Source organism: Lissotriton vulgaris, unplaced genomic scaffold (assembly GCF_964263255.1).
Source record: "Lissotriton vulgaris unplaced genomic scaffold, aLisVul1.2 SCAFFOLD_1373, whole genome shotgun sequence".
In the NCBI taxonomy this organism is placed as follows: domain Eukaryota; kingdom Metazoa; phylum Chordata; class Amphibia; order Caudata; family Salamandridae; genus Lissotriton; species Lissotriton vulgaris.
The window spans coordinates 238,532-263,498 of NW_028255383.1; the positions used below are offsets into that span (position 1 = coordinate 238,532).

General features: G+C 44.7%; 1 gene segment (V, D, J or C); it reads left to right on the forward strand.

Moving 5' to 3' along the window:
- The window catches only part of LOC147659150 (immunoglobulin heavy constant gamma 2-like), a 342,076-nt gene that overhangs the window by 39,668 nt on the left and 277,441 nt on the right, over window positions 1-24,967 (forward strand). The window contains 1 exon segment of the C gene segment in view: window positions 22,467-22,523. Within this exon segment, the coding sequence occupies window positions 22,467-22,523 (57 nt within the window).

Here is a 24,967-nt window from a genome sequence, read left to right on the forward strand (position 1 = left end):
TTGACGTAAAGTCGGGCATGATAACGTCAGGAAAGAACCCCTATGGAATAGTAGTTCGTTGTAAAGTGCATGATTCCTTGGACAAATCAATATTCAAGCAAGGTTAAGGTCCCTTACCGCTTAAGCCGATTTTCCTAGAAATCGTTGTGACGTTTGGTACGGGTGGAAGTAGCCATGCCTGTATGTGGTCAGCATGGGCTATGTCTAAATAAGGGAATGATTTATATGCCTATATTAGGGCAATGTGAATTGTACCTATATAAGGGCATAAATTGGGAAAATTAACTCGGAGCCTAAAACGCCACACAACAGTGCAGTATTCTGTTCATCAATTGTTCTTTTTTCATTAGTCACGCCTAGTGGGACGGGTATGCCCAGACGTGGGTCCCATGCTCTCCATGCCACTGGAGTCAAGCTAGCCTGGCTGATGAGGGGTGATGCCCCAAAACCGGTCCCAGAATGCTTCTTCCCAGCCCAGGGCGGACTTGGCCTGGCAGTTCGGGATGGACAGTTCCCATAGGGACAGGGTCAAGACTGATTTACATATGGCTTGGTCTGAACAGGAAAGGCATAGGGAGCAAATAAACAATTAGATTTAGGCCCAGATCTCTGCACTGGGGTGAATGTTTGACATTGCGCAGCATTCTGTCCATCAATTGTTCTTTTTACAAACATTTCATGTCAGGCATATAATTTCAATAGCGTTCTGAACCCTCATTCTGTACCCAAGAGCTACTGAAGAGAATGTGGATTTTTAGTGCCTCCTCCCTGCCTTTCCCTTGTTTCACTGCTTTCTCCTTGTACTTCCCCTATAGCTGCTCCTGCCAACCATTTTACCTAGCCCTTCCCATCGACTTCCACACCGCTAACTCCCTCCTCCCAGGACCTACTAAATAGAGGCGGCAGCACGGCCCTATTGAGCAGGGTCCAGAAACCAGCTCTTCCCATACTGCTTCATTGCTCCTGCTGCTGTCTTCTCTTTGCTTTTCGCGAAAACAATAGATAGTTATTTCACTCAGTCCATCGTGCATGCTTCGTTTCAACAGAGGTGCAGAGACATGGAGAAACTGGTGTTTTCAATAAAAGGATTTCTTGGACAGTCTTCTTTCTCATGCAGAGGAAATTAACTGCTACAATCGTAATACTGGTTGCAAAGTACAATGCGTACAGTACGAAGAGTATTATAAAATAATACTGTAAAAGCATGATATGGTTTCTAAGCCATAAAATATATAGAATACATACATCAATAAATAAAGACTAAAAGTACTCAACTGGCGCTTCTAAAATATGCCTACCCCAGTGTAGCTAACCTAGGTCTAGTACAAGGGAAGAAGTAAGTGAGGTATTCAGTATTCTTTTGGCAAGAATCTATTCCAAGAATTCTCTAAGGGTCTAATCAGCTCCGTACCTTGGTTTAGAATGAAGGAGGTCTGGCATCTCTCTCTCAGGACTCGATTTCCCAACAACCAGCAAGGGTAGCTTGGAAACACTGGAGCTGGATTTCTCGGCAAGAGAAAAGACAGCGTCTCTCTCAGTGCGTCTGCTGGAGAGTCAGCTTCCTTCGGCACTTGCTGTAACAGGGCGTCGGGCAAGTAGATAGTCGAACTGCTCCAAACCAATGTTTGTCTGTTTGGGCAAGTGTGGGCATATTTATACATTGAAGGTGCCGAGTTTGACGTAAGGTTGGACATAATAACGTCATCAAAGAATTAGTTATTTGAAAACACCATGAGTTCTTGGATAAATCAATATTCATGCAGGGGGAGTCCCTGACTGCTGAAGGCGGGTTTTTCCAAGAAATCGTTGTAGATTTTCAGAACTAGCGGAAGTAGCCAAACCGTATTAGGACTACTTAAGCTATGTCTTAATATGGTTATGATTTCTATGCCTATATAAGGATAGGGTGATTAATACCTATATATGGGCATGAATCAGGAAAATTACACTAGGGTCCAAAAACACTATACAACACAACAGCTGCACAAGCGTCTATGACTGGCACCGTAGAGTCTCAATTTTTGGGCAGTGGTGGCATGATGCTACAGGGCAAAAACACCATCTAGTAGTTTAGCATTCTTTTTCTAATAGACTTGCCTAGAGTGAGATACGATGCAGTAACGTATCCATAAGCTGGAAAGTATGAATGAAAGATATAAGAAGAACAAAAAGAAAAAGGAAAACAAGGACATAACCAAGATGTATAGACAGAGAAAGGGATGAGAAAAATAGGAAAGATGGGACAGTGGGTGGCAGGGGGGGATGAGGAATGCCTTGATATATCTTCAGAGTCTGTTCACACCGCTGGGGACCACTACTCAAGCAATAGCCAAAATTATCTCTGAGAACATGCGGGGAGGGGGGTCAAGAGTGTTAGCATTGACCAGCGTGCCAAGAAGGGAGATGTCTAGGTTTTGAGGCATTGCGGTGAGTGACTATTCAGCTCGATTCCAAAAACTGGACCAGTGGGGTGTACTGCATCGTTAAAGAGCTGTAGTGCTCGAAGTCTTGGTGGTTGCAGTCTAGAATTTTCGAGGCATCCCAGGTAATCCACCAGAGGCTTCCACAGTTTCGTGAATTTGGTTTCCCGAAGCTGTAGATGAGCCGTGAGTAGCGCCATTGCCACCGTGTGCCACAAGCGAGTGAACCATACATTAGTAGAAGGTGTTTCTGGTTTCTTCCAATATAATGCGACAGTCTGCTTCGCAGCTCCCAGCATGTGGAGACTGAGGTGCCGATCTCGACGGGCCACTGCTTGCAGGTTCACTCATAAGAATGAGCGGACTCTCAAGTAACGGGTATCCTAACACTTGCTTAATATGGCTAAGGACTTCTTTCCAGTACATAGTAAGTAGAGGGCATGTCTACCAAATGTGCAAAAAAAATCCCCGACCGCTTGTGTACAGCGCCAACACAGGGAAGATGCATTGGGAAACATCTTTTGAAGTGGAGATGGAGCCTAGTACCTCTGAGTCATCACCTTGTAGGTGGATTCATGTTCGGGGATGCTATGGAAAATTTGCAGAATGTCACGCCGAAGGCGTGCCCACTGGGAGGGAGTGATGTCAGCATCATTTCTTCCCAATTTTTCTAGTGCCTTCTCCTTGCTTTTCCCTCATTTTCACTGCTTGCTCCATGCTTTTCCCACGTTTCTTAAGTTTCTTCTCCTTGCTTTTCCCTCGTCTTCACTGCTTGCACCTGCTTTTTCCCCCATTTTGTGAGAGCCTCATTGTTCCTCCTGCCATAATTTTCCCGCCTAGCTCCACCCACCATCTCCCAGTGCTCCTACCAACTCCCAGTACCTACTTAATGGAGGCGCAGCTCAACTCTATTGAGCAGGCCCCAGGCCCAGCTCTCCCCTTGCTTCTGCATTGCTCTTGCTACTGTCTTGTAATGTAATGGAATGTAAAAAAGATTTATAGAGCGCAACATACACCGGACGGTTTCTTGGCGCTGTTCACTAAATCAAGAGGAGACAGAGGAGGGAGGGAGAGGGAGCTTATGTGTAAGCACAGCGAAAAAGGTGAGTTTTTAGGAGAGACCTGAAGTGAAGGTAAGAGGAGGAGAGTCTAAGTTCCAGTGGGAGAGAGTTCCAGAGTGAGGGGGCCAGAAAAGAGAATCTGAGGCCTCCGTGCTTTTTGCGCCTAAACCTGGGCGTCTGAAGGAGAGCGTGGTGGGAAGATCGGAGGGGTCTAGAAGGGACGTACGGGTGCAGAAGCGACGAGATGAAGGAGGGGCCGATGCCGGCCAGGGATTTGTGAGTCAAACAGCCTCATTTGAATTTACAACGCTCTGATACAGGAAGCCAGTGAAGGGCTTTAAGTAGAGGACGGATGTGATGATTTTTTGGTTGGTGGTAAATCAGGCGGGCTGCCTGATTCTGTATCAGCTGTAGTCTTTTGATTTGGTATTGTGGGATACCTGCGTACAAGGCGTTGGCATAGTCAACCCGAGAGATGACAAATGCTAGCAACGTCAGGGTGAGAGCTTCTGTGGTCAGAAAATGGGCTATTTTACAAATTTTTCTGAGCTGGTGGAAGCAGGAAGACACTGTAGCACTGACCTGATGTTGCATGGAAAGATCATGAGAAATATAGACCCCCAAGCTTTTTACCTTGTCAGCAGGGCAAGGGGAGGGGCCAAGGGCAGGGGGCCAGAAGGTGGAGTTCCAGGGATTGGATGGGCCTCCGACAAGAACAAGCTCCGTCTTGTCGGGATTGAGTTTGAGATGGTGAGTGCCCATCCAATTGCTGATATGACAGAGGGTAGACTGGAAATCCTGAGCCGCATCCTGCGAGGAGTCAAGATTGAAAATGAGCTGAATGTCATCTGCATAGTTAAATGCAGTGACATTCCTGCCCCGGAGGGAGCGGATCAGGGTGGTAAGGTACAAATTAAAAAGAAGTGGGGACAGAGACGAACCCTGTGGCACACCGCAGGTGAGTTTCATCCTGTTAGCCGAAAAATGGGAAAGTCGGACAGATTGGTGGCGGTTCGTCAGGAATGAGCGGACCCAATCAAGGGCCGTCCCTCCGATACCAGCCTGTTTGACACGGTCGACCAAGATGGTGTGGTCGACCGTGTCAAAGGCCGCCGACAGATCCAAAAGAATCAAGGCTTGGTGGGTGTTAGAATCGGCGCCTCTACGGAGTTCCTCCATTACAGAGAGAATGACCGCCTCTGTCGAATGGGCGGGTCTGAACCCGGCCTGCTGGGGGTCCAAGAAGTTGGAGTCCTCAATAAAAGAACTGAGGATACTAGTTACATACGTCTCGAGTACTTTGCTTAGGTAGGGAAGAAGGGAGATGGGACGGAAGTTGCCCATAACCGTAGGGTCGGCAGTGGGTTTCTTTAGAACGGGAACTTGCTCTTGCTTTTCCCTCAATTTGTTTTAGTGTTTTCTCCTTGCTGTTCTGTTGTTTTTCACTGATTTCTCCTGCTTTTTTCCTATTTCTTTAGTGCCTTCTCCTTCTTTTCCCTCGTTTGCAATGCTTTCTCCTTGCTTTTACTCTTATTTTTTTGAAAGCCTTCTCCTTGCTTTTCCCTCATTTCTTACGGCTTTCACCCCCAATTTGTGATTGCCTACTCTTTGTTTTTCACCCTTCTTCTCTGCTTTCTACTGCCTAAACCCTCGATTTTTGAGTGCCTTCTCCTTGCTTTTCCCTCATGTTTCACTGCTTTCCCCTGCTTTCTTCCCAATTTTTTGAGTGCATTCTATGTGTTTTTAAGAGCCTTCTTCTTACATTTCCCCAATCTTTGTCTTTTCCCCATTTTCTGAGTGCCTTCTCCTTGCTTTTCCTTCTTCTTCACTGCTTCCCCTTGACTTTTTCCCTCATTTTTTGAGGACCTTCTCCTTGCTTTTCTCTCATTTGTCACTGATTTCTCCTGCTTTTCCCCTAATTTTTGATAGCCTTCTATTTTTTTTCCTAATTTCACTGCTTTCACCTTGTTTTTCTCTCATTGCCGCTTGCACCTGCTGCCCATTTTTCTGTCCTAGCCCATCCCGCCACCTCCCATCACATCTACTTCTTCCCAGGGCCGACTTAACAGAGTCTATGTGCAACCCATTGAGCAGGCCCCAGGCCAGGGCAAACCTGGTCTTAAACAGGCACAACGTTGAACATTTTTTAATTTCTCCTTGTTTTTGCTGTTGCTATGTGTCCTGCATTGTGCAGCACACATAGAAACAGCAAATCAATCAATCAAGACATTTGTAAAGTGCGCTACTCACCCGTGAGGGTCTCAAGGCGCTTGGTGGTGGGCTGTTGCTACTGCTCGAACAGCCAGGTCTTGAGTAGCCTCCTGAATGTATGTAGGTATTAGGTCTGCCGTAGGAGGATGGGAGGGGGTGTTCCAGGACTTGGCGGCGAGGTGGGAGAATGATTTGCCACCGGTGGTCGCTCTCCAGATGCGGGGGACGGTGGTGAGTGCGAGGTCGGCAGAGCGGAGCGGGCGGTTTGGGGTGTAGAAGGTGAGTCATTTGTTGAGGTATACTGGTCCGGTGTTGTGGGGTGCGTTGTGTGCGTAGGTGAGGAGCTTGAAGGTGATCTTCTTGTTGACGGGAAGCCAGTGCAGGTCTCTCAGGTTGTGTGGGATGTGGCTGTGGCGAGGGATGTCGAGGATCAGGTGTGCAGAGGCGTTCTTTATGTGTTGCAGTCGTTTCAGCAGTTTGGCAGGGGCTCCCACGTAGAGGGCGTTTCTGTAGTCCAGTCTGCTGCTGACGAGGGCCTGGGTGACAGTTATTTTAGTGTCAGTGGGGATCCACCTGTAGATCTTTCGGAGCATGCGGAGGGTGTTGAAACAGGAGGATGAGATGGCGTTGACTTGCTTGGTCATGTTGAATCCCGGATGAATCCCAAGTTGCGTGCTTGGTTGGTGGATGTTGGTGCTGCTCCCAGGGCGGTTGGCCACCAATAGTTGTCCCAGGCAGAGGGGGTGGAGCGAGGATGAGCACCTCCGTCTTGCCCGAATTCAACTTTAGGCGGCTGTTCTTCATCTATTCGGCGACGGCTTTAATTCCTTCGTAGAGGTTGGTTTTGGCAGTGAGAGGGTCCTTGGTGAGTGAGAGGATCAGTTGTGTGTCATCGGCATAGGAGATGATGTTTAGGTTGTGCAGTCTGGCGACGTGAGTGAGCGGGCCATGTAGATGTTGAACAACGTCGGGCTGAGGGAGGACCCTTGGGGTACGCCGCAGATGATCTTGCTGGCTTCAGATCGGAAGGGGAAGGTGGATGAGGAAGGAGGTGGTCCAGTCCAGTGCTTTGCCTCGGATCCCTGTGTCATGGAGGCGAGTGCGTAGGGTGTGGTGGCAGACTGTGTCGAAAGCAGCTGATAGGTCTTGGAGGATGAGGCCCGCAGTCCTGACGTTGTCCAGCAGGGCCCTGATGTCATCGGTGGTGGCGAAGAGGGCAGTTTTGGTGCTGTAGTTGCTGCAGAACCTGGACCGGGACGGGTCCAGGATATTGTTCTCCTCAAGGTAGCGTGTGAGCTGTTTGTTGACAGCTTTCTAGATGGCCTTCACTGGGAATGGGAGCAGGGAAATGGGCCAGAAGTTCTTGAGGTCCTTGGGGTCTGCTTGGTTTTCTTGAGCAAGGCGTTGATGTCGGCATGCTTCCAGCTCTCCGGGAAGGTCGCAGTCTTGAAGGAGATGTGGATGGCTTTGCGGAGGTGGGGTGCGGTGGTGGCACTGGCTTTGTTAAAGATATGGTGAGGGCACGGGTCAGATGGGGAGCCGGAGTGGATAGTGCTAATGGTTTTAATTTTGGTTTAGTCGTTGATGTTGGTCCAGGTGAGTAGGGGGTCACCGTGGGTGGTGGCCGTGGGGTCTTAGGTGTCGTTGGCTGCCGTGGTAGACTGGTTTTAAAGCTTTTGTGGATGTCTGTGATCTTGCGGTGGAAGAGGGAGGCCAGGGAGTTGCACAGGTCTTGCGAAGGTGGGATGTCGTCGGTGCTGGAGCTGGGGTTGGAGAGTTCCTTCACAATGTTGAAGAGCTCTTAGCTGTTGTGTGCGTTGTTGTCGAGGTGGTCCATGAAGGAGGTCTATTTGGCAGATTTGATGAGGTGGTGATGTTGGCGCATTGCATTCTTGTGGGCTGCTTGGTTCTCTGGTGTCTGTTTGTGGCGCTAATTCTTCTCCAGCTTTCGGCAGTTTTGCTTGGAGGTCTGGTGGTCCGCGGTGAACCAGCTTACAGTCTTGTTGATGCGACTGTTGGTGGGATTCTTAATGGGGGCGAGGGTGTTGGCGCAGTCGCTGATCCAGCGTCTGGCGTTGCTGGCTGCGGTGTCGGGTTCGGTGGGGTCTGTGGGTGGGCTTTGGGTGAGGGTGGTGTGTAGCTGGTCTTCGGTGATTTTGCTCCAGCAGAGGCGGGGGATCTGTTGGTTGCAGTGGTGCGTGGTAGGTTACTTGAAGGTGAAGTGGACGGTCCAGTGGAGTTCAGTGGTGGGGCTGAAGGAGACGTGGGAGCTTGCGGAGAAGATAGGATCAAGCGTGTGTCTGGCAGAGTGGGTGGGAGTCGTGACGAGTTGTTTGAGTGTGAGGTTGGTGAGGTTGTCAAGCAGGGTGGTGGAGTTGGTGTTGTTGTTGTTCTCGAGGTGGAAGTTCAGGTCCCCGAGGAGGATGTAGTCCATGGACCCAAGGGTGTGCATGCTGTTGAAGTCGGCGATGGAGTTCCTGAACAGTGGTCTGGGTCCGAGGAGCCTGTAGATCAATCAGAGTTCCTCTGAGGGTGGTGTTGGGATCAGTGCGGATCTGGAAGTCCAGGTGCCTGACGGTGTTGAGGGTGTCGTCGGAGCTGGTTGAGACCTTGACGGTGGATTTGTGGATGATGGCAAATCCACCTCCTACGCTGGGTGCGTTCTCTGCGGGCGATCTAGTAGCCGCCCGGGATGGCTATGGCAATGTCGGGTACAGAGGAGTCGTTCATCCAGACCTCTGTCAGAAGCTGCAGTTCCGGCAGGAGAAGGGTCCTTGGGTGCGTTTCAGGGCGGCCTGGAAGCAGGAGTATGCTTGTCTGCTGTTGAGTGCGTGGAGAGTGCTGGTATCATAGTGGAGACGGGCGCTGTGGTGTTCGCGGGGCCAGGGGTTCTGGCACTGAACGCGGTCCAGGCATGGACGGGCCCCAGGGGCTTGCCTTAGGCGTGCCTTGGTGCGCCAGCGGCGTCCATAAGAAGGGGAGGTGGGAGGGAGAAGGCAGCTGGGAGTGGAGGGCGGACGAATGGGAGCTGGGCGGCGGGGTCGCAGGGGACGCAGCGGCGGGAAAGTGGGACTGGTGAAGGACACACAAGGCAAAAACGGCACAACAGAGGAGGGGGAATGAAAGGAGGAGAAACAAAATCAGCAGAAATAAACAATTTCAAAAACAGGCAACAGCAGCAAAAAACAGGCAAAAAGCAGGACCGGCGAAGGACACAGAAGGCAAAAACAGGCACAACAAAGCAGGGGGAAATGACAGGAGGAGAAAAAAAGAGCGCAAATGAACAATTACAAAACAGGCAACAGCAGCAAAACAGGTAAAAGCAAGTAAGCAGACCTAGGGCCTACCACTGGCCACCAGGGATGAGGCGCAGTCGGTAGCCTGCGGTTGGAGGCGGGCCTCAAACTCTCAGCATGCTTGGGCCCAGATCTTTGGACTGGGATGAGTGTGTGACATTGATCCACATTCGGTCCATCACCTGGTGTATTTGCATATTCCGCCCTAAGTGCGCTGGGGATGCCCAGACGTGGGTCCCAGGCACTCCACACCACTGGAGTCAAGCTAGCCGGGCTGATGAGAGGTGTTACCTCGAAACCGGTCCGGTCCTCGGATGCTTGATTCTGTTCTGGGAAGGACATGGCTTTTGGAGTTCGGACTGGACTGTTCCCATGGGGCACAGGGTCAGAGCTGATTTGCATATCGCCATTGTCTAACCCGGGGTGGTGTGGAGTGCAAAAAACGATGGATTTGGGCCCAGATCTTTGGACTGGGATGAGTGTGTGACATTGATCCACATTCGGTCCATCACCTGTTGTATTTTCAAACTCTCAGCAGCAGCTGGGCTCCGGACACGGGCTCAGGCTGGTGGAGCTGCGCGACGTGCGGAGAGACCTGCCTGGATTAGGGTGAAAAGGCCATAGTAGGACATAGATTATTGATGTGCAGGAAGCACATAAACAATCCATACAAAAAATTATGTTTTGCAACTTCTATGTTTGCTTCATTAAGCAGCACACATAGAAGTTTCAAAATGCCATTTCAGATTTCTATGTGTAGTAAGGGACAACTTCCTGCACATAAGCAACCTCCCCCTACAATGCATGCACCCTTGCACTATTGTGCAAGGGTGTCTGCGTTGGCGCTAGACAGTTAAAATTACAGCCAGCTCAGGGGGAAACATGGGGCTGCATCGTATCCTTCTAAATACGGTGCTGCACTGCATTTTGGACCTGGTGGAGCGCAGCCCCCCTATCTGTTGAGTACAGTGATTCCAACAGAAACTTGGTAGAGCTTCAATTTTTATCTCATGTAAAGCAAATGGGACATCTGTGTCTTCAAACCTGTTCACTGCCATTAGATCTGGAACTGACTTTAATGTAGAAATCAGTCATGGTCAAACAGAGGATGAAGCAGATTGCTCCTTCCTGGTGTTTCTAAGCTCACTTCTGATTTTCAGTGCAGGAACTCATGTACAAATGCAATCTGAGTGCATTTAATTTACTACTCCTTTCTGTGTGTTTGTTGTTGAACGTGTAAAGGGTTAACCGAATTGCATTTATATTCTGTGAACTGAAAAGGTGGTCCTATGTTTACATGAATTTCTAGTTGATGTGAATTTACAGAAACATGCCTACTAATGAACTAAATGAAAGATAAATGAAAGATAAAAGAGGCATTTCTAATTAAGGTGAACTGTTGAAATTCCTCTGCAGGCGCAGGAAAAAATGGGTTCTTTTGTATCAGATTGCCACATGCAACTTTTAAACATTTCTTTATTAGATATTTTTCCCAACAGACACATTATAAAACAAGTGCTTCCATATGCAAACTTCCAGGATTCGTTAGGATAACTGTTGGAAATGGCCCTTTCTGCAGGATCACCCCAGAGATTTTTGGGCTTTTCCGTCCACTTTTTGCTGAATTTGGTTTTATCGGCTTTAGGACTCTGGGCACTTTACCACTGCTAACCAGTGCTAAAGTGTGTGTGCTCTCTGCTTAAAATGTGGTAACACTGGCTTATCAAAAATCGGCATATTTGACTTACTTATAGGCTGGTAGTGAAGTGCACTACAAGCACCCATGGCCTTTAAATTAACTTCTACAAGTGGGTCTTCAGCACAGATTGCACCACTCACTTAAGTAGCCCTTTAAACATGTCTCAGGCTTGCTACTGCAGAACCTATGTGGGCAGTTTTAAACTGCCATGTCGACCTGTTAAAATAATCCTTTTGCCATGCCCAAGCCTTCCTTTTTAATAAATAAAAGTCAGGTATTTGCCTGGTGCAGTGTATTTGAAAATTAGGGGTATACTTTTAAGTTTCACATGCCATAGTAATGAAAAACTCTTAAATTCATTATTCACTACAGCAAGGCCTATCTCTTTCATAGAATCACATTGGTATTACCTTATTACATTGTATTAGTGTAATTTCCAATAGAGAAGAGATGGGACCCCCAGGTTTGGTGTCTCTGGAATCACAATTTAAAATACAACTGATGATGAAGTCAGATTTCAAATTGTAATACTGGAACTGTCACTTTTAAAGCTGAGCGTTGTGCATTCCCTACAGACGCACAAAGGAATCTTAAGTGTGACTGATGGATCATCCACATCCTGATATGTCCATGATGGGCAGAATGGGAAGGAGGAACTGGCACACATGAATTGGCCGTGTTCTGTCCCCACACAAAGGGCTACACATCCCCTGTAGTTAGTCTAATGCCAGGGCAGGAAGAGCAGGAACTCTGTGCACTTCAAAGGCACCTCTTTGAAGTCTTTCCCACTTAAAAGACACAACTGGGTATACGTACTGGACCCAAGAAACCACCAACTGAGTAAATTTCTGTACTTGTGGATACTCTGCCAGGAAGGAGGACTGCTTTGCTTGCAAAACAACAGTTGATAAGATTGAAGGCTAAGAGTAAGGACAGAAGCTTGCAATGTTTTGTTCCTACAGTAACACATCCGCTTGCACCCTACATGTGGTGGGTGCGCATTTCAGGTTAAGCTGAGAAGAATGAAGAGTACGACAGAATCATAAAAAGTGACAAATCATTGAAAATAGATTGGGTACTGTTAAAAAAGCTAAGTTAATGTAGACCTACATTTTGAAAATAATATGCTTTTTAATAGGCAGGTAATAAAAAGTAGACACATTATAAAATTAGATGATTGATGAGGCAGTCCAGGCATCATTCTGAATCACTTGAAGTGAGGAGACTAGGGACTGTAGAAGGACCAAATAGAAGGCATCCCAGTATGCAAATTGTGAAAAATAACTGTGGGAAAAGGAAAAAGATTTGACAGAGTAATATCCTGTATTGCTGACACACTTGTAAAGGACCTTAAAAGGTCAGTCAGCCACCAATATGTGGAGCAGAAAGAGGGAGAGCACTGTGTGATAAGCAGCTCAGTCTTCTTGAAATTGAACTTGAATATGCAAATCAGAGAGATACGCATGAAAGTTTGACCAAGAGTTGTCAACTAGGCAGTTAATGATGTAGGTGTCATCTATGTAAATCATCAGAGAGGCTAAACATCAAATAGCAGAGTGTTAGTGTCAATCTAGATTCCTGTGGAATTTGCCAGCCAAAGGCTTTGAAGGGATAATAAGAGAGTGGAATATTAATGGCCTGAGTGTGTCCAGTCAGAATGCAGAGACGTTTCAAGGTTAAAGAAGAAAGTAGCTAAAGAGGAGGTGAAAGCCTTAGTGGATATGTTAGTTCAAGATCTCAAGAGACCATCTTGGGGGGACGTTGTTTGCCTAGATTTCTGTGGCTTAAGATTAGCACTGAAATGAGGGGATCCCAATCTGGTCTCTTCACGTGAGGGTCTGAGAAATGACCAAACTTAATAAAATTGAAAAAGTAGGGATAGTGTCTAAAATATGTTTAGCCATATGGATCAGAGTTCGTCCAAGTAAGTCCACAGATCTGTAAGACTTTACAGAGTGAGGCCATACCAGGCATCTGGAGAGGATCAATACAGATATTATTGAGGGCTTCAGGCAAAAATAACCTGGAGGCTTTCTTGACATATTCATATTTAGAAAGATGGAAGCCAACCTCATTGTCTATGCCTGGAAAAAGGTAAGCTAAGACAATTTTATACAGCTTATACATTTCCAATGTTATTCTGTCAGGGAACCAAATAGTTTTGCAAAAAGGGTTTCTAAATTTTGAAAAAAGGGGAGCACCAGACATCCCCACCATGATTTATGCAATGACCACCCACATGTATCAATATACATAATAACGATTAACTAATTGTGATTTCCAGCGAATCTCAATTAGGTAATCGCTTTTACAAATGTATTAAACTCCAAAAGTTTCATATAGCGATTTGTAGGGGGTCACAAATCGACCTACCTCATTATTATTAATGAGGTAGGTCGCAATTTATGACCCCCTAGGAATCGCTAAAATCATGGGGATCGTTGCATGCTGGGGTCAGCAGACCACCATGTCCATGATTGCTTTCAGGAAAAATGGGTTGTGTTTAGAAAAAAAATTAATAGTTCACTTTTCATTTTTTAAGAGCAGGCTGTGGTCCCTGGTGGACCCCATCCAATTTGTGAATGGGTTACCACCTATGTGAAATTGGGGGTAAATGCAAATGTTGCGCAACTGCATTCACAGTCACAAAACATTCATACATACAGCAGGATTCAGTATTTGTAAAGGACGCCCTAAACATACTCCTTCAAAATACCGTATTGCAAACCCATTTTGTGATTTGGTAACACAAAATTGAGTTTGATTCATGTGAAAAGCGGTTTTGCATTTACAAATGGCACAATCCTGAGACTTGGCCCATTTGCGAACACAGAAATGCTTGTTACCCAAAGAGAAGCAAATTGTATCAGGAAATGTAAGACAAACATTGGATCACGGAGGGTGGTTCCACAATGTGGAAAGGCACCTCACACATGAAAATGAAGGGAAGCTCGCAATACAACACATTGTTTCACAGATTGATTTGATGTATGCCTTTTCCAAGAAAGTGACCAAGCGGAAACCGCTTGCCCTTTTCGCACTGTTGCGATTGCAACCTAACTAGGTTGAAATGTTTCAACACATTAGTTTACTTGTGAAAAAATCATAAATCATTTTATTTGTGAGCATTTAAATTTTACTAGTATTTCAAATTCATAAGACCATAAGATTCACTTAAATGTCAGTGAATATCACAATTCATAAATCTCTAAGGATTTTTGTACATAAATCAATTTCCTTATACATCATGATTAATCAGAAATATCTTGCCCAAACATATAGCCTTGCCCAATGCATTTCGGGCCTGTTAGGCCCTTCTTCAGGGGCGATACCTGCAATCAAAAGAAATACAAAAAACTAGGTCACATAAATGACATCTGGTTCTCCAGATACAAAGTACTTAGAATGTCACTGTTTTGATGATCATGCATGAATTTGTTCAAAGTCACTTTGTCCTAAGCATTTATAATATAATCACAACAGTAAACACATCAACTTGAGATTGCACACTCACTTGTGTTCATATAAGGCGTGTGTAAAAAAGATGTAATTTCGTAAGGCGCTGAAAAGTGGAAAGTGTGGTCCGTTGTACCTAAAGAGACAAACACTCTCGTTAGAGAGTTGTGGAAACCAGAATGGAAATAACAAAACTCGCTGAAGGCCTGGGATGACACTTACTGCTGAGAGAACACAGCGTGGTACGATTTAAAAACTAGCGAGGTCAACAAAGTCCGTGCAGTCTATACTTGTTCGCGTCTCAGGAAAATAACAGTGTAAAGCCTGAAAAGAACGAGACAATAAACACTCCGTCAGGAATAGTATCTACCTCCAATAACACTGCCAAATAACCGACGTCTGTATCTCACTGTTTCACTTACGTTAGAACGTTCTAATTACACGGCTTGTATTTTACTCCTCTAGCATGCTGCGGACCTAATCACAACTCTCGACTGAACCTGCATACTGCTGGAAACAAAAACAAGAACGGCGGGAATCAGTTCCACAGCGTTCTAATATACAAGCTCCCTCTAGCTACTCCCCATGTTGTGCTCGTACCTGATAATATAGTAGAAAGCTTCTAAGCGCGCAAGTCTCTCCTCTTTGCAACAGGTCACTGGATCGGATGGTAATCCGGAAACAAGTTCGAATCTCACGGCGACTGCCCGTGTTTATGACGCGTCTAAATGTAGGCATGGAAGACGGACTATTCAGAAACCGGGAAAATCTGAAAGGGCAACTGATAGGCGCCATGTTGTAGTGGTGTTTGTGGTGATGAACTAGTGAAGTGCGTCAAATACAAATACAAACAATTGTAAAAATTCAATAAAGTAAAAGAACATAGTGTGATTATAAAAACAATCATGCAAACTTGTGAAATATAGTAGACCAAGGAAACAGTCCTCCTGCGTGTTAAGATGCGCATATATCATAGAAAACACGTTAGATCTACTCGATCATTGATCCCCTTGGGATCTTGTGTCTGAAGTTTTTTTATCCAGAAAATTTCTCTTTGTAGCAGAGTTTTCGTGAGTGTTTTTCCGGGTGATGGGGCCACCACTTCGAGGATCTGGAATTTTAGTTGGGCTATGGTGTGCCTACTTTTTTCCCAATGAACTGCCAAACTGCTCTTTGTGTTCTTGTTTCGTATTGTACTTTTATGCTCGGATATGCGAGTCTTGGTTTTTCTCTCAGTTTTCCCCACATATAACAGCCCGCAGGGACATTTGATGGCATAGACCACGTTCATGGTATTGCAGTCTGCATTGATTCTGATGGGAATAGTTTCCCCCGTATGTGGGTGCTTGACTGTGTTGGTTACGATTACATTATTGCAGTGTACACAGTTTTGGCATTTTCTCATGCCCTTATAGCTTTCTGTTGTTTTCACTGGATAAGGTTTCAACAACTCCTTGATGTTTCGTGACCTCTTATAGGCAAAAATTGGTTTGTTGAGAAATAAGTCTTTGAAATCAGTTTCCTTGCTTAACAAATCCCAATGGCAATTGATACTTTTTTTAATCTCTTGCGAGCTGGTTGAGTATTTTGAAACAAATACCTGTCTTTGTAAAGGCTGCTTTGTTTTTTTCTCAAATAAGGTTTCTCTGGATAGTTTGCCAGTTTTCTCTTTTGCTGTTTGAAGTACATCAACGGGATATTTTTTGGATAAGAATCTCTTATGTATGGTATCAAGATTGGTTTGTAAGGTTTCTTCTTGGGAACAGATTCTTTTAGCCCTTAGCATTAGGGAGTATGGCAGATTGTTTATCAAGCTTTTTGAATGAAAACTGTTGTACGACAGAGCTGTGTTTCTATCAGTTGCCTTGTGATACACCTCTGTGTCAATGGTGTTATCTCCAATTTTTACTTTTACATCCAGGAAAGGAATACCTTCCTCTTCAATGCTGTGCGTGAATTTAATGTTCTCATCCTTGTGGTTAAGCTCTAATATCTTTTGTTCCAGAAGGCTTTTTGAATTCTGCCAAATTAGAAAAATGTCGTCTATGTACCGACAATATAGAACTGTGTTGTTTATCCATTCATTATCTGTCAGTATATATTGATCTTCGAATCTTGACATGTAAGTATTTGCATAGGCTGGGGCCCCAGAAAAACCCATGGAGGTCCCTTTGTTTTGCAAATAGTAAACATTGTCCCATTTGAAATAACTGTGATGTAAACAAAAATGCAAAAGTTCCAGTAAAAAAATCTTATTGACAGGCAGGTTTTCTTGTTTTAACAGAGCCCATTCCACAGCCTCGATGCCAGCAGAATGCGGTATAGAGGTGTAAAGGGCGCTGACATCCATGGTACATAGCAGCATGCCTGGTTTAACAGTTACTCTCATTAGTTTTTGTAAAAAATGGGTGGTGTCCTTGGTATAAGAATACCATGACTGTACGAAAGGTTGCAAAAACTGATCAATAAATTGGCCCAGAGGCTCGAAGATGGTGCCACATCCCGTGACTATGGGACGAAATGGTGGGTTAGAAAGATTTTTGTGGACTTTTGGCAGCATATATAGTCCTGGCTGCTTGGGAACTGAAACTGTAAGAAATTGTCTTGTTTTGTTGTTGATCCATTTCATGTTTTCAGCAGTGTCTAGTATCTTATTTAGTACCTCCTTGAGTTCCTTGGTTGGATCATGATCCAATTTGACGTATGTATTATTGTCAGAGACATGCTCAATCACTTTTGACTCATAGAAAGTTTTGTTCATTACAACAATTGCTCCCCCTTTATCAGCTTGCTGGATTTGAATGCTCTGGTTTTTTGCTAATTCTTGTAATGTATCTCTCTCATATTTGGAAAGGTTCCATCGACTTTTTTTGGAAGTGTTTATCTTTCTAAGATCATTTAGCACCAGATTTTCAAAGGCGTCTAAAATTTTGTGAGAAGTGGGAGCTTGAAAGACTGACTTTGGTCTGAACTCCATGTATTCAGGTGGATCTTGCTCTGAGGTTTGATCAGGAAAGTTGGAAAAAAAATATCTTAAACGTAAGACTCTCATGAATTTGAAGAAGTCGATTTCAATCTCAAGGGGATTGGTCTGGTAAGTTGGCACAAAGTTCAACCCTTTGTTGAGAACTTTGATTTGTTGGGGTGTCAAGTCATACACTGAGATGTTCAATACTAAGTTGGTCGTGTGCTCCTCAGGTTGGGTTTTGTGACCTCCTTTGCCTCTCCTTGTCTTCCTTTTGTTTTCCCCGGAGGTTGAGTGGTATCCGCGTCCTGGGCGGAAAAAGACGTCTTAGAGGAAGATGCAGCTCCCTCATTGCTTGTTGTTTCCATTACATCAGGTGGTGTAGCAACTGTTGGAGGTTGTCTGGTGGCTTGAGTTTCTCCCTCTGAGACCACACTTTCTTGTGAAGATGTATTAGGTGTTCTCTTTGTGAAGGTTCTCCTTTGGGCGTACACCTCCGCCCATGTATACACTTCATTCAACTTGTAGTCCAGTGTATCACGTTTATACTTCCTTAGTTTTCCCTCCTGAATTTCTTTTGAGTGTTTATCCATTCTGGCATTCATTTCTTCCAGAAACTTGGACCAATCTTGTGAATCCATCCTGGTCTTTAGATCTGATTCGATAAGATTAATTTCCTCTGTGATTTCATTGATGACTACTGCTAGTTCCTCCAACAACAATAAGATTAAATCCAACGAACACTTATTAAGCACAGCATACCAGCGGTCCATAAAATCTTTCTTCATGTGAAAACGAAAAAGCATGGGTTTTATGGGCATTCTTAAACCCCTAGGTATCCTCTTGGCACGATGATATTGCACAAGTGTTGACGCATGGAGGCGTTGGTTCAATTGTCTTTTCGTCAAAAATTCTAGTTGTTTCAATTGTTGTGACAAACTACTCCCTTGTACATTGAAGGACCTGACATCATGTATCAGGGAATATATTTCTGTGGCTTGTTCATTGGTGTAAGCCAATATATTAGCACGATTATCCGTGAGACTGGTTATGGCATCAAAGGACATTGTAAGAAATGGGTGCTCACTCCCTGTGGACTGGGTAACAAAACAATAATTAGTAATGGGAGAGGCACTCCTATCGATATAAACAATAGACACTTATTTTGTACAAAATAAGTGTCTATTGTTTATATCGATAGGAGTGCCTCTCCCATTACTAATTATTGCCTTTTCCAAGAAACCTAGGGGCACAAGTACAACCGTTTTTAGCGGTCACAAATTTAGAATTGGGTTGTTTGCGACTGCTACAACCGCTTGTGCAATGTACCAACCCTGTTTTGCGAGTCGGTAGCCTATTACCAACTCACAAAATAGGGTTTGCAAGTCACTATTAGGAAAGAGCGTGCCAAGGATGTCCCTTCCTAATAGCGAGTCGCAAGGGCATATACGATTGATTTGCAACCACAATGCGGTCTCAAAACCTACTAGAAGTAGGTGGGTAGCCGGTCACCAATGGGAAGGGATCCTCAGGGGACCCCTTTCCCTTCTTGACAGGCAGCAAAAACGTTTTGTAAGAGCAGACAGGCCCTCATTAAACATTTAATTTTTCTTTTTGAAACACATCCTTGTTTCCTTTAAAGAAAATGGGCTTATATAAAAATAAAAAGTTGCTTTATTTAAAATCAAACACAGATATGGTGGTCTGCTGTCCCCAGCAGGCCACCTTTCCTGTGTTATTGCCAATTCCCAAAGGCTTGCAAATTGCGACCAGCCTCATGAATATTGATAAGGCAGGTCCATTGTGACCTCATTGGAAATCGCTAATGTGTCTGAGACATATTAGTACATTTCATTTTGTGACTCACGTTGTGAGTTACTAAAAATTACAATTTGCGAGTTGCAAAATGAAATGGTTGTACATGTAGCCCTTTGAGTGTGATTGAGTCTTTATATCAGGGTAAGTCATCTATTTGTTCCCACCTGCCACAGCAAAAGGAGAGGCCCATCTGGGTGCTTACTAGTTTGGGTCTGTGCTTCTTTAAATGTGAAACTGTCCATACTTGGCATTCAGTATGCAGACAATTCAGCAATTTGCTGCACATAGGAATCTTTTTGATACACAAGAAAATCTTATAGTTGTAGGTGATTTCAACACCACATTTGAGTCCCTGCATAGTAATAACCCTTCTCTAGCTAACTCAGAGGATGACGCCTGCGGCCTCCTTTTCCTAAATGCCACACCGGCAAAATATTGGACTGATGCAGCCTACGAGCTATTAGCCTTCGCACTGTTACTGGGGTTGAAGGTATTCAATGGTTGCACCCCTTGTGACAAAATTGAAGCACACCCTTTCAATCACACTAGTGACTTCAGCAGGGTTGACTACATACTGATCTCTCTCTCTCTGGACTATGGTTGCTGACATTTAGGCAGTAGTTCCTTTTATTATTCTATTAATTAAAAACATTACAATATACTTCATTTTCCATGTTTGGAGAAGGAAGGAAAAAGAAACAAGTTTTGAATTCATAACTGCCTTGCATACTCCAACTGGGGTAACTTGGTTCGCTAAAATCTGTAAAATCTTAAAAGCAATAATGCGAGCTAAAACTAAAGTGCTAGTGCGTTAGGGTGTTACCTACGTCTGGGGACCCAGTTTGCATGTCCTTTAGGTGGGCCCTTTGCCCAATAAATTAATGTTCATTTTCAGTTCTTAAATAAAACCTTTATGTCAGCTGTCCCAGTATTAGTTATGACTAAATATTAAAACAACATTATTTTTCTCTTTTCAGTGCAGGGTACATGGGTTGACTTGTCTGACATGCTTTTTTAATCCTCTCCTCTTGATCATTTTTGTTCCCTTGTGTTCCTGGGATTTGTGTTGGGAGAAATCTAAGGCAGGACTCTGAATATATTGTGGGCACCAGAATGTTAGTTTGCTTTGTAAGCTACTTGGTCATTGTCACGCTTGGTGGCCAACTAGTTACCGATTGTGACTTTAAAGGTATGTGCCAGTGCAGCCCGAACTGCTTTTCTAAATGTCCCTAAAAGGCCACAGTCTGTGCTATTTTGGCAGAGAAGCACAGGTCTGAGAATTCTCTGCAGTGTCTAAGGCTGTGAGACCTGCAAATTAGGAATACCAGGCGATGTCACTCTCTTGCCATCTTTGGGCAGCAGCACAGCAGGTGAAGCTAGGATTCACTTTGGTAGCTACATAGACGACTTGAGGTTGAGTTGTCCTGCTGAGCCCAGGATGGATTGAAGTCTGCGGTGGGCAGTGCAAGAAGTCCCATGTAAGTGATTGTTCTCCATGCCTGGAATATCAAAACTTGCTCAAAGTAAGACTGAGGTTTTTCCAGGATATATAAGGCATCCAGTGTAGAAACATTAGGTTGGCAACGTAAACCTCCCACGTCCCTTTCAAGTGATATTTTCTTAACCGGTGTGTTCACTGTCTTTTTCCAGGCTGTGACTGGGATATCCTGGTTATGCAAATGTTGATCTTCTATTTCAAGCAGACTTGTTGCCGCTGCCAACTGTACCTCACAGCCTCTTCAAAAATTGTTTTCATTTGAGCTTTCAGTGAGGGTGCTGAGACATGTAGTATGTTATTATGTCTCCTGAGCAAATTATATCAGGTCAGGAGAGTCCCAGCTCCAGTCTCCCTCCGGCTCCCCTGGCCTGTCGGGGGAGAGTTAAAACCTTCTTGTAAGTGGAGATTTGGAGGTTCATGAGTAACTTGTTGCCTGGAAATACTAGGTGACCGTAATTAAGAGAGGGGACACGTTTTACTCTCAGAACCTTCAGGATGGGTTCTGCAGTTGGACTGTGTAGTAGCTGGCTTGGATGTTTCAGACTGTAAACGATGCCGGTCCCCTTGCTTCTTAGGTGTTTTAGGTGAGCCACTGAGTTTTCCCCTTCTGATAGCTTGACGCCAAGGTAGTTGTAGCTCGTGCATGTTTTGATTTGCAGGTCACCTAGGGGCCATTGAGCTGTTTTCTTTCACTGGTACTTCCCAAAGATGACTATCTTGGTCTTCTCCTGGTTCACCATGAGGCTGTTCTTTTGATTATACCTGTAGTGAGCATTTAGGGCTTGCTCTAGACCAGTCCGCATGTGATCCATCATTACAATGTCGTCGGCATATGAAGAATTTGGAGCTGCACTTTTCTCAGCCTTTGTGTTAGTAAACATGTGCCTTCCAAGGCTTTTCCCAGGTCTGCAGTGTAGAGATTAAAGAGAAGGGGGTGAGGACGCAGCCATGTTTCAGGCCGATGTTGGTTGGCACCTTGGCTGTTACAGTGGATTGGCTGGTCTTTATGCGGACCCAGGTCCCCTGATTAAATGCTGTAATTGCCTTTAGTATCTGTTGGGGGATTCCCCAGGAGTCTAGTTTTTCCCACAGGTTTTCTCGATCCACCCAGTCAAATGCTGCGATGTAGTCCACAAAACAGAAAAAATGAGGTGATGACGCTGGCTGTGTAGCTCGGTGTGACAGGTGACGCAATACTAAGATAATATCCGTGGTGGAGCTTTCGGGCCCAAAACCAGATTGAAAGAGAGGAAGAATGTTATTGTCTTTTGCCCAGGCTTCTAGTTCTTTCATTAGTATTCCTGCATGCGTTTTTGCCTTTATGTCCAAGAAAGCAATAAGGTGGAAGTTTCTGGTTTCATGCAGTCCTCTTTTTTATAAATGGGGAAGAGAATGGAATGTGACATGAAGTCATTACCAAGGATAGATAGTGATCATAATGCACTACACTGTCCTTGAGTGACATACTGAAGCAGTTCATGATCACCCCCTTTCTGTTACCAATTTCCTACTTCCAACTAATAATTGCATCAGGGTGAAATTGGCTATGGTCGCAGTCCAGCCAGACCGTATGGCCAAAATGAATAGGGCACTGACTTATGCTGTCTCCGACTAGAAAACCTCTCCCTGCTTTATGGAAAATATCCAGAACCCCCTCAGATCAATGATTAACACCTTAGGTGAATGTTTCGGTCAATATCATGCACATACTCAAAAAGCCCTAATACCTGGATGCACTTGGTAGAATAAAGATTGCAGAAACGCAAAAAAGAATTTACACCAGGGTGTCTCTCTAGAGACAGAGAGAGAGAGAGAGAGAGAGATGATGTTATTTACATTAGAATTAGAAGGAAAGTATATAGATCAGCCCAGTAAAAAGTCCAGCAAGACTGGGATGCCGTGATCCTCATGCTTTATGGAATATAAATAAAAAGCCATGGGCACAATATTATGGTGGCATCTCTTCTTTATCTTTATTACTAGAACGTGTCTGCAACATATAAATTCCATAAAATAAAATTCCATCTTCCTCTTCTTTGTAGGTCCAGTCTCTGGAATGTCCCTGCCAGTCCCTCAGGAGACAACTGAGGCAAAAGCAGGTACATTTTTTTATATTTTAAATGAGCCAAATCCATCAGCTTAACTTTGCTCTACTGTGCAGTGTTGTGAAAGTGCGTGATTTGTGAACTCATTCCCGGAAGAGGGATATAAAGAAAGCCCCTTTTAGCCTTAGGGTATGGGGAGAGGGGGTTTAAGGCATTTAGAGAGTAGGTTGCAGTCCCTAGGGAGGAGCAAAAATGGCATGAAACAAACCAGACAATAATAGGCCAAAACAATACCTGGCATTAACCACATTTATGAGTGACCTGTGGTCTCAAGTCTTGTTGTCCTACTCCCTCATCTTTCCCAAGTATTGACCCTGTCACTCACCTGCATTAGCCACGCTCCAGCACACTCCTCCTGGAGCGTGGCTGGGACAGCTGACCTGCGATGGGGTTCTTGATTGGAAAGGAGTACTCGGTCCTTCTGTGTACCACCGTCCGTTACTTCAGAGATGCTGGACCATCTCGCCTTTTCTCCGTACCCTCCTTGGGTCGGCGCTGCTCTCCCATTGCTCCGCCTGTTCTGTTGTCTTTGGCGTCGTTCATGGATTCCTTCCACATCGACCACACTCTATTTCTATTAGACCTTGGGAACTAGTCCATATAAATAAAGAGGCTAACCAGTTTGATTCTGTGAGGGATGGACATCCCGTGCAGCTGGAAAGCAGTTGAGATGATGCCTCTATATTAGAGAGGCTCAAGAGATTCCTTCTGAATTTCTGACTTATCATCTCATTGATGTAATTCAGAAAAATCTTGTACCAGCTTGATAACTGGATAGGGTAGCATGGAACTCTGTCATACTTACAAGTGGGGTTTAGAAACTAGATAAGCACAATTGACAGATTACATTTTTAGGTTCATGGGTATTTACTGGAAGACTGTCATTATACAAAAATCCCAGCTTTACCTTGTATTTGTGGACCTAAAGTCTGCCTTCGATCTAGTACCCACTGCAAGTTATGCGAGGTCCTGAAGAACAGCATGATCTCCTAGACATCCTCATAGATCTACATCAAGACAGCTACGCTCAAAGTAGATGGGGACTCAAGGAGGAATTAACTGAGTGGATAGGAGATCACAAAGGCTCACGTCCTGGATGCATATTCACCTCAACATTTTTGTTGTTGTATTTAACAGATGTGGTTACCTACCTGGAGGAGATTGAGGGTGACTACCCTATGGTGTCCAGTATAAGAGCCTCCTATTCACAGATGTCACTTTATTAATAACCAAAATCTCGGCTAGACTGCAAACCTTTGTAGATCAATTCATGGCTTTTAGCACTTACTGAGAGCTGGTGATCAATCATTCAAAAACCAAATTCATGACCATCAACCCACAACGGGACATTTAGAGATTCTATCTCGCTTGAAGGCAAACCCTAACATAGGGTCACGAAGTTTAGCATCTTGGGAAAAACCCTAACCAAGAATATGTTCTGGGCATACCAGAAAAACAGTTGTCTGACACTAGCCTCATAAGATGCTATAGTTCTAAGGCAATACAAGTCCTTCAAAGCCAGACCTATTTCACCCACCTTCATAATATACAAGGCCAAGGCAGAGGGTAACACATTATATAGGGCAGAGCTATGGGGCTAGACAAGTCTGGCTGAATTGACTGTAGCAAAAAACGATTTTCTTAGAGCCTTGGTAGGCCTTCCTAAAGGCACCCCTCTGCTACCCAGAGTCAATAAAGCTCAGTTGAGACCCCTCCTTTATTGGCACAGATAAAAGTGCACTTTGGCGTTTATTTCCATGCTTTAAAGAAATAGTTGCATTGGACAAATTCCAAAAAATCAAGTGGATGTGCAACCTAAAAGACAGTGACTAAGCTTGGTCTTGAGGACCTCTGGTCTTACGAGACACATTTTCCACAACTCACAAGGGAAGCACTCAAAGAGGCATGTTTGGGGTGCATGTGGGAACATGAGATGAAGAGTGGGAACCTTGGCTCTCTTTCCAGTAACTTTATTGACATTAAACCTTAAACAAATTTGAGCCTTTTCTTGTTTGCCTGCTCATGCCTACTGTCAGGCACTTGTATCTGAAGTTCAAGCATGGCACACTTCCCTTGTTTCCGTCTTCCTGTAGAGGGAAATGTAATGTGGGTAGAGGTGTCATGTACCTGGTTTGCTCCACGGGGTAGGAATCCTTACCACACTTCATCTTTTTTTCCCCAGCTATGCCTGGCCTAGAAAAAGTTGGAGTCTTTCGAACTGCATGCAGCTTGGGTGCAGACGACACCTTGAGGGGCTTAGGCTCCTCCACACTGAGACCAAGGAGTCAGACATTTGTGCTGTATCTGGATGCCTCCAGTTGAGTTGGAGCATTAGAGCAAAAACATTGGGCTAGCCTCAATCCAGTGTCTGGCATAAACAGGACATCTTCAAGCATCTTCTTTCTTAAACAAGCACACATCACGGCATCCCAGGGAAA